Source organism: Mandrillus leucophaeus, unplaced genomic scaffold, assembly GCF_000951045.1.
Source record: "Mandrillus leucophaeus isolate KB7577 unplaced genomic scaffold, Mleu.le_1.0 Scaffold555, whole genome shotgun sequence".
Lineage (NCBI taxonomy): Eukaryota > Metazoa > Chordata > Mammalia > Primates > Cercopithecidae > Mandrillus > Mandrillus leucophaeus.
This window is the reverse complement of record NW_012105975.1, coordinates 585,410-598,987: the sequence shown is the minus strand read 5'-3', so window position 1 is coordinate 598,987 and position 13,578 is coordinate 585,410. Positions and strand designations below refer to the sequence as shown.

Below are 13,578 nucleotides of genomic sequence, written 5' to 3'. Positions count from 1 at the left end.
AAAAAAAGTACAGGCCGGGCATGGTGGTTCACGTGTATAATCCCAGCACTTTGGGAGGCCGAGGTAGGTGGATCACCTGAAGTTGGGAGTTCGAGACCAGCCTGACCAACATGGAGAAACCCCGTCTCTACTAAAAATACAAAATTAACTGGGTGTGGTGGCACATGCCTGTAATCCTAGCTACTTGGGAGGCTGAGGCAGGAGTATTGCTTGAACCCAGGAGATGGAGGTTGTGGTGAGTCAAGATCACATCATTGCACTCCAGCGGGGACAAGAGCAAAACTTGGTCTCAAAGAAAAAAAAAAAAAAAAGAGTGCAGGCTGTTGGCCAGGAACGGTGGCTCACGTCTGTAATCCCAGCACTTTGGGAGCCCAAGGTAGGTGGATCACCTGAGGTCAAGAGTTCAAGACCAGCCTGGCCAACATGGTGAAACCCCATCTACTAAAAATACAAAAAAAAATTAGCCAGGAGCAGTGGCATAGGCCTGTAATCCCAGATACTCAGGAGACTGAGGCAGGAGAATCACTTGAACCCGAGAGGCAGAGGTTGCAGTGAACCGCGATTGCTCCACTGCACTCCAGCCTGGTGACACTGAAAGTGGTGACAGTGCCTATCACTTAGTAAAGTGACTGTTGGTTGGTTTTTTGTTTTTTTTTCTTTTAAGACAGAGTCTCACTCTGTCACCCAAGCCAGAGTGCAGTGGCATGAGCATGGCTCGCTGCAGCCTTAACCTCCTGGGCTCAGGCAATACTCTTGCCTCAGCCTCCCAAGTAGCTGAGACTACAAGCATATGTCACCACACCCAACTAATTGTTTACACTTCTTATAGAGATAGGATCTCACTAAGGGTTTCACTGTTTCTCAGGCTTGTCTTGAACTCCTGCACTCGAGCAGTGTTCCACCTCAACCTTCCAAAGTGCTGGGATTATAGATGTGAACCACTGTGCCCAGCCAATTTATTTTTCCTTTAATTTTCTTAGTATTATATGAATTTTAAACAAGTTGACATTGAATCATTTTTGAGGAAAACATATTTTAAATAAATTGTAGCAGCCAAATCACTTATAAAATAAATTGAATATTTACCTAATGAATGCATACAGAGCACGCTGTGCCATCTGGCTCCAGAATTCTCACTGTCCACTATAATACCATAGTCTGTTTCAAAAGATAGAGTGGTGTGCTTTAGTTCCTTAGACTTGGAGTTCATTTGACATATGCCTTAACGTTATTATTGGTGACCTTTCAATAGGATCAGAGGAGAAGAGCATATACATACTTCATTGTTCAACTATGTGGTTCTTTTTCTTGATGTACCCTATCCATGTGAATATAATCCTTTTTATTTTTGCTAATTTGAAAGGTGAGGAATAACATTGCAAGGTTTTTAATAGTAGTTCTATTATTAAGGAAGCATTTTTTCCACATTTATTAGCCATTGTCTTCTAAGAAAAACACTGTTAGCCTTATTTGTTGCAGTCATTCTTTCCTCAGTCAACTAGGAATGTGTATATATTTGTAGTGAAGGAGATCAGGAAAAGAAGCTGCCATTATTTGATGACTGTCATAAATTTTTGTTGTTAATGTTGTTGGGTTTTCTACTTGCTGAGAGTGTTTTAATCATACTACAGTTTTCAGAGTCCTTTTATAATTTTAGATAATCTCCCTCATATGGCCTCTTTCTTTAAAAAAAAATCCACATCTCCTTTCTAATTTGATTAATCCTTTTTTCTTTATTAGGTTTGCCAGTAATTTCTCTATTTGTGTACTTACTCTGTTCTTTTTTTGTAAATTCTTTATTTTTTATCTTATCTTTATTATTTGCTATTTTATAACTTTGGTGTTCTTTTCTAAATTTTGGGGGCAAATGTTCCTCTCTTAACCTATTTGTCTAATGGAGTTTTTTGTTTGGTTGGTTTTTATTTTCCAAGAAGTTGAGAGTTTTCTGGTTAAAATTTTAATATTGAGGCATAGTTTACTTTTCTCTTTCTTTTTAATTTAAAAAATATTTCCTTGCAGCTGTTTATAGATAAAGAAAATATTCTATAAATATTTTAGGTAAAAACCATTTCAGTTCTAGATGGTATTGATTCCCTCCCATTTACAAACTACATATATGGATATCCATAGTTTCTCCCTTCTCATTCTTCACTACCTTCCAATATTTTTATATTATGTGTTTATGTTGTCAACAGTTTGTGATATTTACATTGTGTTCAGAAATCATAATTCGTACAATTGTATGGTCTTAGTTTCATATTTAAATGGATTCAGTGCCCATTTCTTTTATTGCAGCTTTTTCATTCTTAGATTATCTATACTAAGTCTAGACACTTAATTGGCTGGATTTTATCAATAATTAAGTTTTTTTTAATTGGGCTTTTAAAAATTTTTAGGAAAAATTGAGTAAGAAATGCAGAGTTTCCGTATGTCCCCTTTGCCCCTCCAATTTCCCCTGTTGTTGGCATCTTGTGTTAATGTGGTATATTTGCTTACAATCAATGAACCAATATTGACACATTATTATTAACTAAAGTCCCTAGTTTACATTGGAGTTCACTCTTTATGTTGTACATTTTATGGGTTTTGATAGATCTTTAATGACATGTATCTACCATAACAGTGTCATATAAAATAGGTTCACTACCCTAAAAATTCTCTGTGCTTAACCTATTCATCCCTCCTTGCCCTCCCCATAAGCCCCTGACCTTTTTACTATCTCCATGGTTTTATTTTATTTTGTTTTAGTAAATAAAGTTATGAATTTACTGAAAGTTTTTTATAATATCCTCTTACTTTTTCAATGTCTGTGGAATCTGTGGTGATGTCCCCTTTTTCATTCTTTTTCTTTTTAAAAAATTTATTTTTATTTTATTAAGGTGTGGTTGATAGAAATTGTACATACTGTATACATGATGTTTTAATATATATAGTAAATAGTTAAATCAAGCTAATTACCATATCTGTCTCCTTTCATACTTATCATTTTTTGTTATGAAAAAATTTAAGATCTCTTTAAGCAATTTTCAAATATACAGTACATTATTATTAGCTGTAGTCATCATGCTGTACTGTAGATCTCCTGAACTTACTACTCATTCTAATTGAACTGTCTCCACAGTTTTAGTTTTGCCTTTTCCAGATTCTCATAGTTTGAAGAATACATTATGTAGCCTTTTCAGATTACTTCTTTTGGTGGTGAGTAGTTAAAACAAGATTTAGGGATAGCATTTTACTGCTCTGTAATCTTTTTTTTCTCTTTTAGCTGCCACTTTTTAAAGTGTATGATTTTAGACTGCACCCCTTCACTTGTTTGTTCACCACTACCACAGTTTTTTGCTGGTTTTTACAATATTAGGGTTACTAGTTACGAATTGGAGGAGTCTGCTCTGGGCACACTACCTGTAGGGTAGCCCTGCTCTGCAAGGAACAATACAAAAAAAAGAAAAATAAATTTTTAATTAAAAATATAAAAACGAAATTACATATTAAGAAAAAAGAATTGGGGAAGGATAATTCTATGTTTCGCCTCTTCTCTGCCAGATTTACTACAAGTCATCCCACTGTGTTCTCCTTCCTTCCTCTTTCAGCCTCTGTTTATCTTTTCTTTTTCTTCTTTTTTTTTTTCCTTCTTTTTTTTCTTTGTTTGGGGCTTTTTTGCTTTATCTGTTTGTCTTGTGGACCAATCAAGTTTTGGTGCTTCTATTTCTCTTTATTTATAACAATTTTTGCTTTAGACATTTATTACATAAAAGTTTTTTGTTTTTTGGGTTTTTTTGGCCCCACTCTGTCACCCAGCCTGGAGTGCAGTGGCATGGTCTCGGTTCACTGCAACCTCTACCTCCTAGGTTTAAGCAATTCTGCCTCAGCCTCTCCCGTAGCTGGCACTACAGGTGCACGCCACCACGCCTGGCGAATTTTTTGTATTTTAGTGGGGACTGGATTTCACCATGTTGCCCAGGCTGGTCATGAACTCCTGATCTCAGGCAATCCACCCACCTTGGCCTCCCAAAGTGCTGGGATTACAGATGTGAGCCACCATACCCAACCCTACATAAAAGTTGTATACTGTAGTGTTCACTGTTATGAGCATAAAATTAATCTCATGTCCTTTTTTCACTTTTTAATAACCTATCCTTGTAGAACACCATGCTGTAACTGCATTAGAAGAATTTACAGTCTTGATCTTCTCTCAGTAAAATTAATGGTAGTAGGCCAGGCTTGGTGGCTCACGCCTGTAATCCCAGCATTTTGGGAGGCTGAGGCGGGTGGATCATTTGAGGTCAGGAGTTTGAGACCAGGTTAGCCAACATGGTGAGATGCTATCTCTACTAAAAATACAAAAATTAGCTGGGCATGGTTGTGCATGCCTATATTCCCAGGTACTCAGGAGGCTGAGGTACGAGAATCGCTTGAGCCTGGGAGGTGAAGGTTGCAGTGAGCTGAGATTGCGCCACCGCACTGTAGCCTGGACGACAGAATGAGACTCCGTCTCAAAAAAAAAGAAAAAAAGAAAAAGAAAATTACTGGTAGTAGAGAAAAGTCTAGAGAGAGCAACTTCAAGGGATGGAATGAAGTTGAAGTTTATGAGAACTCACTCAGTGATTCAGTCTCTTCAGGGAGAAAAGCTGAAGATAAAGATGATTGAAGTTTTTTAAACTGCAAATTATCAATATGATAAACTCTACCTTGTTTATTAAATCTCACAATGTTAGAACAAAGGACTAATTTAGCTTCTAAGTTCGAAGAAGATAGATTTCATTGAACTAAAAGGAAATTCAGCTTCAAAGTTAGATCAGATAGCACGTTAGCTAGGCATCCTTTTCCTCTCTTCTGCCCTCCCCAGCTTCCATCCCAGGTTAGTTACTATGTCTTAGTGAAATGCTCCCACTAGCACCCGGGTTTATAGCTATCATAATAGTTTCATGTCTTATTTTAATTATTGAATTATCTGTCTTCTTTGTGAGACTGGAGTCTCCTTAGGATCTTTTCCAGTATGTCATTAACAATCCTCAATATATAGTAAGCATTCAGTGAAGGGGGGTTAGCATAGGGAAGAGTACAAGTAGACAATAAATGTATATAATTCATTTCTATTGGAAAAACAAAATTAAAGTATACCTGGCCTTTTTTTCAGATGAAAATTTTAAATATCTATAGTGGAGTATTAAGAAAATCTAGGTTATTTGGTTGAACAGTAGAACCCTGATTCTTATAAAAATTAAAATGCTATTTGGTTTAGTAAAGTCAAGTCAGTGTTTGGTTCTTGACTCCAAGCAAAATGTGAAGGTGCCTGTAAAACACTGAGATCAAGAGAAGAGAAATGTGAGCAACAGGAATCCACGCTGGAATTCAAGTTAAGGCCCTGGTTAGGCACAGACAAGCCCCATTTTTATAGGATATATTATTTAAATGAAGATACTTGCATTTCAAAGTTCTGTGATCCAGCACTAACACTGTTACCATCTAGCACATGGGCCAAATCTGACAATGGTGTATTTTGTTTTGCCTGCCTAACAAAATTTGCAAGATTTTGGTCAAAATCCAGAGTCTACTTTTAAAAACAAAATGACGTAGTGACCCTGGACCTACACTCTAGTAAGATGTTCCCTTTAAATAGAACATGTACTTTCCAGTTTGCTTCAATTTTAAAAACAAAATGACCTAGTAACCCTGGACCTACACCCCTAGTAACAAGTTCTCTTTAAATAGGACATGTACTTTCCAGTTTGCTTCAATCCCCACTGCTCCCAGCCCACTTACTCCTTCTTTGTTTACTTGACTCGTTCCTAAAGGCATTTGAGTTTGTAATCCCTCATAGCCTCCTAGAATCTCAGCCTTACAAGGACTCACCAGCTCTCCCCAACTGATGACTTGGATCTTAGCTCTAGTTCACTGGCTTTCAAACTTTATCACTCTGTAGAGTAATAGTCCAGGGCAGCAGTCTGCAACCTTTTTGACACCAGGGACAGGTTTCGTGGAAGACAATTGTTTTTTCCACGAGAAGGGTGGGGTGGTTTCAGGATGAAACTTTTCCACCTCAGATCAGCAGGCATTAGATTCTCATAAGGAACGTTCGGCCTAGATCCCTCACCTGCGCGGTTCACAATAAGGTTCACACTGCTTTGAGAATCTAATGCCACTGCTGAATTGACAGGAGACAGAGCTCAGGTGGTAATGCCCACGTGCCCTCCACTCACCTCCTGCTGTGCGGCCTGGTTCCTAACAGGCCATGGACAGGTCTACAGCCCCAGGATTTGGGGACCCCTGGTTCCAGGCCATATATTCTCCCAGCAGTCCAAACTTCTGATTAAACAGAAGCAGCTCTGATTTCATTCTTTTACATACTGTGTTTCCTTAGAAAATTTTCAGTTGAATCAAGGGTTAGAAGTTAAGTTTTCTTTTTCTAGTTCAAGTGTTCAAATTCAACCCCTCATTTTGCTAATGGGAGAAAAGGACTTAGAAATAAAGTGTTTTGTCTGTGGTTACAGGGCTAGTTAATGTCAGAGCTCCTCCCACCAATTTAAGTGGTTTAATAATTCACAGGGTAATGCTCAGTGCTTTCTTAGATTTTTATGTAGCTGCATATAAATCTTCATAATTTGTAAGGGATATTTCTCAAAAATCTGATGTTTATGCTGCTTAGCACCTAAAAGACCAAGAATCAGAACATATTCTTTACTGTTTTATATAAATTTTTATAAATGTGTAAGTATATTATAAATATGTATTTGCATATGATTGAAGCAGAAAGAGTAAAACTAAGCAAACAATATCTATGCTTGCCTCTGCTATTGTGTGCAAAAAGTATATACTAAAACTTTACTTTTTATTAGCACATGAAAAACCAATACATAATGCAGATTAATACTTAATTTAGCATCACAGTTTTGATACCCTTGAGGGCTAGTTTTTGAAAAACGCCTGCCTATAGAGAAAGTAAATCTAGATGTGTGCTGAATCCAGTTAAAAGTATACTTCCAATTTTGCAGAGCCTGGATAACTCACTAATTCCAAGAACTGCATATTAGACTGCACATATGAATTGTGCTTTTAAAATCATCACCAGATGTTTCCCTACTGCAGCACTTACAAATCTTTATTATTGCCTGGGTGTGGTGGCTCACTTGCTTGTAATCCCAAGACTTTGGGAGGCTGAATCGGGAGGATCACATGAGGCTAGGAGTTTGAAACTAGCCTGGGCAACATAGTGAGACCTCCATCTCTACAAAAAATTTAAAAGTTAGCCAGGTGTGGTGGTGCGCACCTGTAGTCCTAGCTACTTGGGAGGCTAAAGCAGGAGTATCCCCTGAGGCCAGGAGGTCGAGGCTTCTGTGAGCCATGATCGTGCAGCTGCACTTGGGTGCAGTGTTTCACTCTGTCACCCCGAGCTTGGGTAACAGTAAGACCCTGTCTCTTTAAAAAAAAAAAAAAGAAAAAGAAAGATATCGTTATTATTGTCCTACTATAATAATAGGACAATATTATTATTGTTCATGGTTTCTCTCTTTTTCTACAGGTGGTCATAATGTCACAATCTCCTTACAGTCCAGAACTGGTCACACTCATATGCCTTCTGTGGTTGGCGTCCTTGTATTTACCCAGTTCTGGTTCTGGTTTCCTCTTTCACACTTCCTGTCATTGGCTTATACTCCTACCTGTGTCATTGGCCTTAACAAGGACTTAAAGGTATGTCTGTGAGACCTCAGCTTTGTAGTATTTCCTATTCACCGTATCTTATTCATATTTACCACCCACTTGCAAGGATTTCCATTAAATTTTAAAGATGAGTTTAACATCTTATAATATTTTCCCTTCAAGTTGAATCATCAACTTTTTGAATGGAGTATGTCATTGAAAGTTTTGAAAATCATATTTCCTTACTAGCTGTGTAACCTCAAGTAATTAGTTGAGAAATAATGGTGTGCACGGGGGCTAAATATAAAGATATGAAGAGGCTTTATATACCAATCTGATGAATTTTGTTTAATACTAAAGGCTTGGAACTGTTGAAGGATTTCAGATGATAAATGGACATGAGATTTCCATTTAGAAAGATCTTTTTGGTATCAGTGGAAACTCATTACAATGCTATTGTAGTAGTCTGGGCAAGGAAGAATGCGAACCTAAACTAAATCTTTCAGATTTAGTTTTTCAGAGTTATCTGATACTCAAGTGGTTGATGGAAGACAGAATTATTACTAAAGGGAAAAGGCAAAATAGGAGGATGACCCTTTGGTAGAAGCAGAAAACAAGACCAACAGTGAAGAGCTAGGGAATCTGTTGGAATGAAACTGCTCGCTTAAGTCAGAAGTTTAAGGCACTGCATGCCCTGACATCACATTTGTAGTCATATTTTTTTAATGGAGTTTGTGTTCAGGTCTTTCTTAGTCCTGTGACTTGATGATTCATCTTCTTGTTCTTTAAAAGTCAAAAGGCTTTTTGACCTTTAAATAACTCTTACATCTGGTCATCACTGTTGAAATGTTCTACTAAATTTTGAGAGTGGAAAAGTTTTAGGCTTAAAACTGACTGGTAAAAATAGAATATTTCTTTGTATTGATTTTTCAGTATAGCTGTACAGCCAGTTATCCTTTGTTAAGTGTTTTGATATTAAAACTGCTCACATTTGTAAATATTGAGGAGCTTTATTGTCAGAACAAGAATCCCTTGGTTTCCCAATCCCTCATTGTAATTAAACATCCTGTATAACCTATTTTATTCTCTGCCAAACAGTTTTATGATTGCTGTTTTTACTCTTTGTAATGAAAATGGGATGGAGAAGATAAGTTTCCTTGACTTATGGTGGTGTTTATTATCATCCTCCATCAATGCAGATTGGGTAAATAGAGAAAAATTCAGACCAGGCGTGGTTGTGCACATCTGTAGTCCCAGCTACTTGGGAGGCTGAGGCAGGAGAATCGCTTGAACCCGGGAGTCAGAGGTTGCAGTGAGCTGAGATTGCACCACTGCATTCCAGTCTGGGCAACAGAGTGACTCTGTCTCAAAAAAAGAAAGAAAGAAAGAAAGGAAAAATTCAGACCAAAAAACTTTAAAACTGGTCAGTAGGTAATGTAAAGCTGACTTTCTATTAGGCTCATGTTAGACTCTTACAAGGCATGATTATACAGGCTAGTGTAAGTTATTAGTCTGGTACAAAGAAGGGAAATGGCAGTTTGTATGCAGGATAGACCATCAAATGCTTTACAAAGGAGAGAACAGTTGATCTGATGCTCACACCATGAATAGGACTTACCCATTGAAGCAGGTTGGTTTGTTCGTAAAGATAAAGGGATGCCCATTCAAAGGCACAGAGATTAAGAAAAGTGTAGAGAACTGCAGGTAATTCTGTAAAGAACCTAAAAACTAAATCAGTAGAAGAAGACATGCCTTTCAGAGAGGGGTCATAACATAGTTGAACATATAGCCTGCATTAAAACTTTGGTCTCCTTTTGTATCTGTATGTTTGTGGAGAGCACAGAATACTTAAAGCCAATGTTATTTTAATGGAATTTCTTCAGATGCCGAAAGTTCAGTATAAATCGAACTGTAAACCATCCACATTTGCATATCCTGCCCCTCTGGAAGTACCAAAAGAAAAAGAAAAGGAAAAGGTAGGTTCTTTGTTCCTTTTAAGCAGCACTTGTACTTACATATAGGCCACTGAGTATTTTACTTTTTCTTTGAATATGTTTTATGTTTTAAGAGTAACTTCTTATGCTAACATTTGACATTACACAAGAATATGCAGTAAAAGTCCTTTTTGTCTCTTGGTCATCCAAGTCTCATTGTCACAGGAGTCACAACTTCTGAATCCCTCTGAAGGTTTTCTCTGCACATGTCAGTACTTTTTATACCACAAATAGAATTATTCTCTACATACTTTTCTGCATCTTGTTGTTTTCACATTAACCATATATTTTTTTTTATTTTTAAAACTTTCAATGTATACAGATCCCATTTTTTCCCAGAGCTGCAAAACAATGCCTTTACTGTGTGTAGTACTGTTTGTTTTACCAGTTTTTTCTTTGATATTCATTTAAGGTTATTTCTCATTTGTTACCCCTACACAAGTGAGCCTGAAATTGAAAGTCTTTATACACATGTATTTGTGCACTGTGTGAGTGTATCTGTAGGTTAGAATCCTGGATGTGAGGTTACTTGATCAAAAGTAATGCACATTATGTTCATAGTTATTAACTAATTTGCCTTTCAAAATGGACATAATCACTTTATACTCCTACCAACTGTGTATGTGAGGACACTCCTGTATTAAATCAAAGAATAATACATTAAAGACTTGTACTTGCCCATAAAGTTTTACTCAGTAAAATTATACTTTTTTGATACCTTATATGTAGGAAAATGGCTCTTTCTCTCGTGATAATTTTCATATTGGCCAGTTGTTGATTATTTGCTGTAAATTTTGTGTGTAAGTAAGGATAATTAACCAAATTTGAGGGTGGCAGTTAAGGAATATCCTTGACAGCATCTTGTTTCATCAGCTATGTTTCAGACCCTCCTTTGGGTCTGAAACAGTTAACTTTTACACCAGTATTGCGCAGCTTTTCACCTTTGTTTTCAGTGAGACCCATGAAGGAGAATAATACAGACTAACCACTCACACACTGTGTATTGGCATTGTAAGACATGTAGTCCAGAGAGAATATCTCTACAACCAGCACTGAAGGAAATTGTTCTATTTCCCATTGCTTTCCCATAAAGCAAAAAGCACCCTCAAATCTCAATTTTGGAAGTACATGATAGCAAATTCATATCCAAGGTAGGCTACAGTTCAAAAAAGGGAAGAGTTATATTGGACACAAGCCTCCAAGAACTAAAGATTCACTTGATGACAAGAGTAGTAAATTATTTCAATAAATGTCCTGCTTAGTTTTCCCTTTTATTCTTTGATTTTATATATATATAAAATCATATATACATAAAATTTGATTTTATATTTATATATATTTTATTTTTTTATATATATATAAAATCATATATACATAAAATTTGATTTTATATTTATATATATTTTATTTTTTTATATATATATAAAAAATACTTACTGCTAGGAAGTAGAATAGTGTTGTAGGACTGAGTTCTCTAGGGCTTGCATGTTTGTATGTCCATAAGGGATTGCAACAATTTACCCTGTTCATTTCTCCTAGGTTTCTACTGCTGTGTTATCTATAACTGCCAAGGCTAAAAAGAAGGAAAAAGAAAAGGAAAAAAAGGAGGAGGAGAAAATGGAAGTGGTAGGTATAACTTGGTAGTCATATGGATTGAAGTATCTCTGTCTCTGTCATGGTCGAGATTCTTCCTTAGTTGAATATTATTCTACCTTGCTCTTAGCTTCCTTCAAATAATTATCCTGTTCCCAGCATGTAGAATCATCAAATTGTACTTGAAAGAAACTCTAGAAAATATATCCATTTGTGGGAAGAATAGAAGGGTACAAATCAGTAAAAAGTTCCTGGAGGAAATGACAATTAAAATACAGGTTTTGAAGGGCAAAGTAGGTTTTTCACAGACAAGATGATGAGGGTAGGAGAAAGAAAGACCCTTTCAAGCAAAGGGATTATCATTTGTTTAGGTAGACCTTTTTCTGATCTCTGCTGGTAGAAAAACCTGTTTTTCCTTTAAAACCAAGTCAAATACCATTCTCATTTCTAAGCAGAGTTACTTTTCCCTCCTGTGAGTCTGATAGCACTTTACTTGTACTTCCATTACTACCTACCACTACCTCTTGTGCCGTATAGCTGCTCAGTAAACTTCAGATGTTACTCAGTTCTGTGGAACAGAAATGAACTTCTATTGAGCTTTTTTTAAATTTTATTTTATAGGATGAGGCAGAGAAAAAGGAAGAAAAAGAGAAGAAAAAAGAACCTGAGCCAAACTTCCAGTTATTGGATAACCCAGCCCGAGTTATGCCTGCCCAGCTTAAGGTCCTAACCATGCCAGAGACCTGTAGATACCAGCCTTTCAAACCAGTAAGTTACCAGTGGCTCTTAGCTGTATATACCAGTGGAATATTAATCCACAGGACAATAGAATATCGATAGAGAATGATGAATCTCCAAAGCATTGGAGCAAGCTCACTAGTTCTAAGAAATTATTTAACAAAAGAGAGCATGTCATTTTCCATTTCATATAGATTTGGGAGAATTTTTCTTTTCCCTGTGTAACCCTACAAACTCCTGTCTTCTACCACAGACATACGACGTAGGAGTTCCTAATACAGCATTGTGATTAGGAACATAGACTCTACAGCCAAGCATACAGGATTTGAATCTTGAGTATACTGTTCAGGCTAAGTGGCCTTAGGCCAGGTACTAAATCTCTCTCTGCCTCAGTTTTCTTTAGTATAAAATAGAGATTACCATCCCTGACTCAGAAATGAGGCACAGATTGAACAAGCACTGAGAACAAGACTTGGGACTGCTCAATAAGTGTTGATTATTATGGTAATTACACCACTGTCTTTTTTTTTTTCCTATTTTATTACACCATTGTCATAAATGCCTTGCATTTTAGTTAGAAAAGGATCTTCATGGAATCTAATTTATTCCAAGACAGAGTGTTTCATGTTAGAAACAAATGCTTATCAGAAATATGAGCTCACGTGATACTGCCTTTATCTTCCAGGTTCTTGTAAAAAAACTAGGGGGTCATCAGTAGACCCATCCAAGACATCCTGATGCTAGATCTGTCTAAAATGTCAGAGATTCGGTTTCTAGATCCTTATCCTTATACAAGAGTAAACTTATTTTTATCAACCTGATGGTGGGTCAAAGACAACTCCTACCTATAATTGTGAGCCGGGGTCTTAACCTGACTAATTTATCAGCTAGAAGAGATAAAGCCAAGGGATGCAAGATAGTGTATGTAGTGGTTTAGAGCTGGAATTTGGCATAACTGGGTTTTTATTTCTACTGTTAGCTGTGTGACTAAGACAAGTCATTTAATCTTTGTATTTCAGTTTCCTCATCTGTAAAATTGATATGGTAATGCTACCTACCTTCTGTTGATGTTGTGGAGATTAAATAGGTTGTTACATGTAAAGCACCTAAAACAATGGTAAATGCTAATCTGTAGCACTGCCTGATCTATAGTAGTTGCTGTGTAGTGTTAAATGAATGAACAGAATCATCAATGGATACCTTTAATGCAGTCACTGTCTCATCTGCAACCTGGTTCATCTCAGTGGCGGTTTTACAGAGAACATATTCTAACTATGTCTATAAACTTATCTTGCCAGTAGCATGGGAATCCAGTACAGATGTATTAGGACACAACTAGTGCATACTCTAAGCACATGAAATAACTAGTGTTTTTGATCATTATGAAGTAAGATAGTAAGGCACATGCTCAATGCCATGAGGCCATATGAGCACACTGGTGTACCACAGTAGGTGGTACTGTGATCATTAGTACTAAATGATTGCTAAGCCTTTGCTCAAATTAAGTCAGAGATAGCTATAGCAGTTGGTCCACCTATGAATTAAAAGACTCCCTACGTCTGTGCAAGGAAGAAGTGAGGAGTCCTGTTGAAGGTATAGCCCTACACACACACAC

At 36.8% G+C, this 13,578-nt stretch overlaps 1 protein-coding gene across 4 annotated transcripts in view; it reads left to right on the top strand.

Moving 5' to 3' along the window:
* PSMD1 (proteasome (prosome, macropain) 26S subunit, non-ATPase, 1) overlaps positions 1 to 13,578 on the top strand; it is a 128,044-nt gene that overhangs the window by 109,043 nt on the left and 5,423 nt on the right. For 3 of the 4 annotated variants that reach the window (XM_011998082.1, XM_011998080.1, XM_011998079.1), the window contains 4 exons: positions 7,520 to 7,689; positions 9,522 to 9,614; positions 11,172 to 11,258; positions 11,847 to 11,993. In XM_011998082.1, coding sequence (XP_011853472.1) covers positions 7,520 to 7,689; positions 9,522 to 9,614; positions 11,172 to 11,258; positions 11,847 to 11,993 — 497 coding nt within the window. The remainder of the gene's footprint in view (positions 1 to 7,519; positions 7,690 to 9,521; positions 9,615 to 11,171; positions 11,259 to 11,846; positions 11,994 to 13,578) is intronic. The other variant, XM_011998081.1, reaches the window with a different exon arrangement.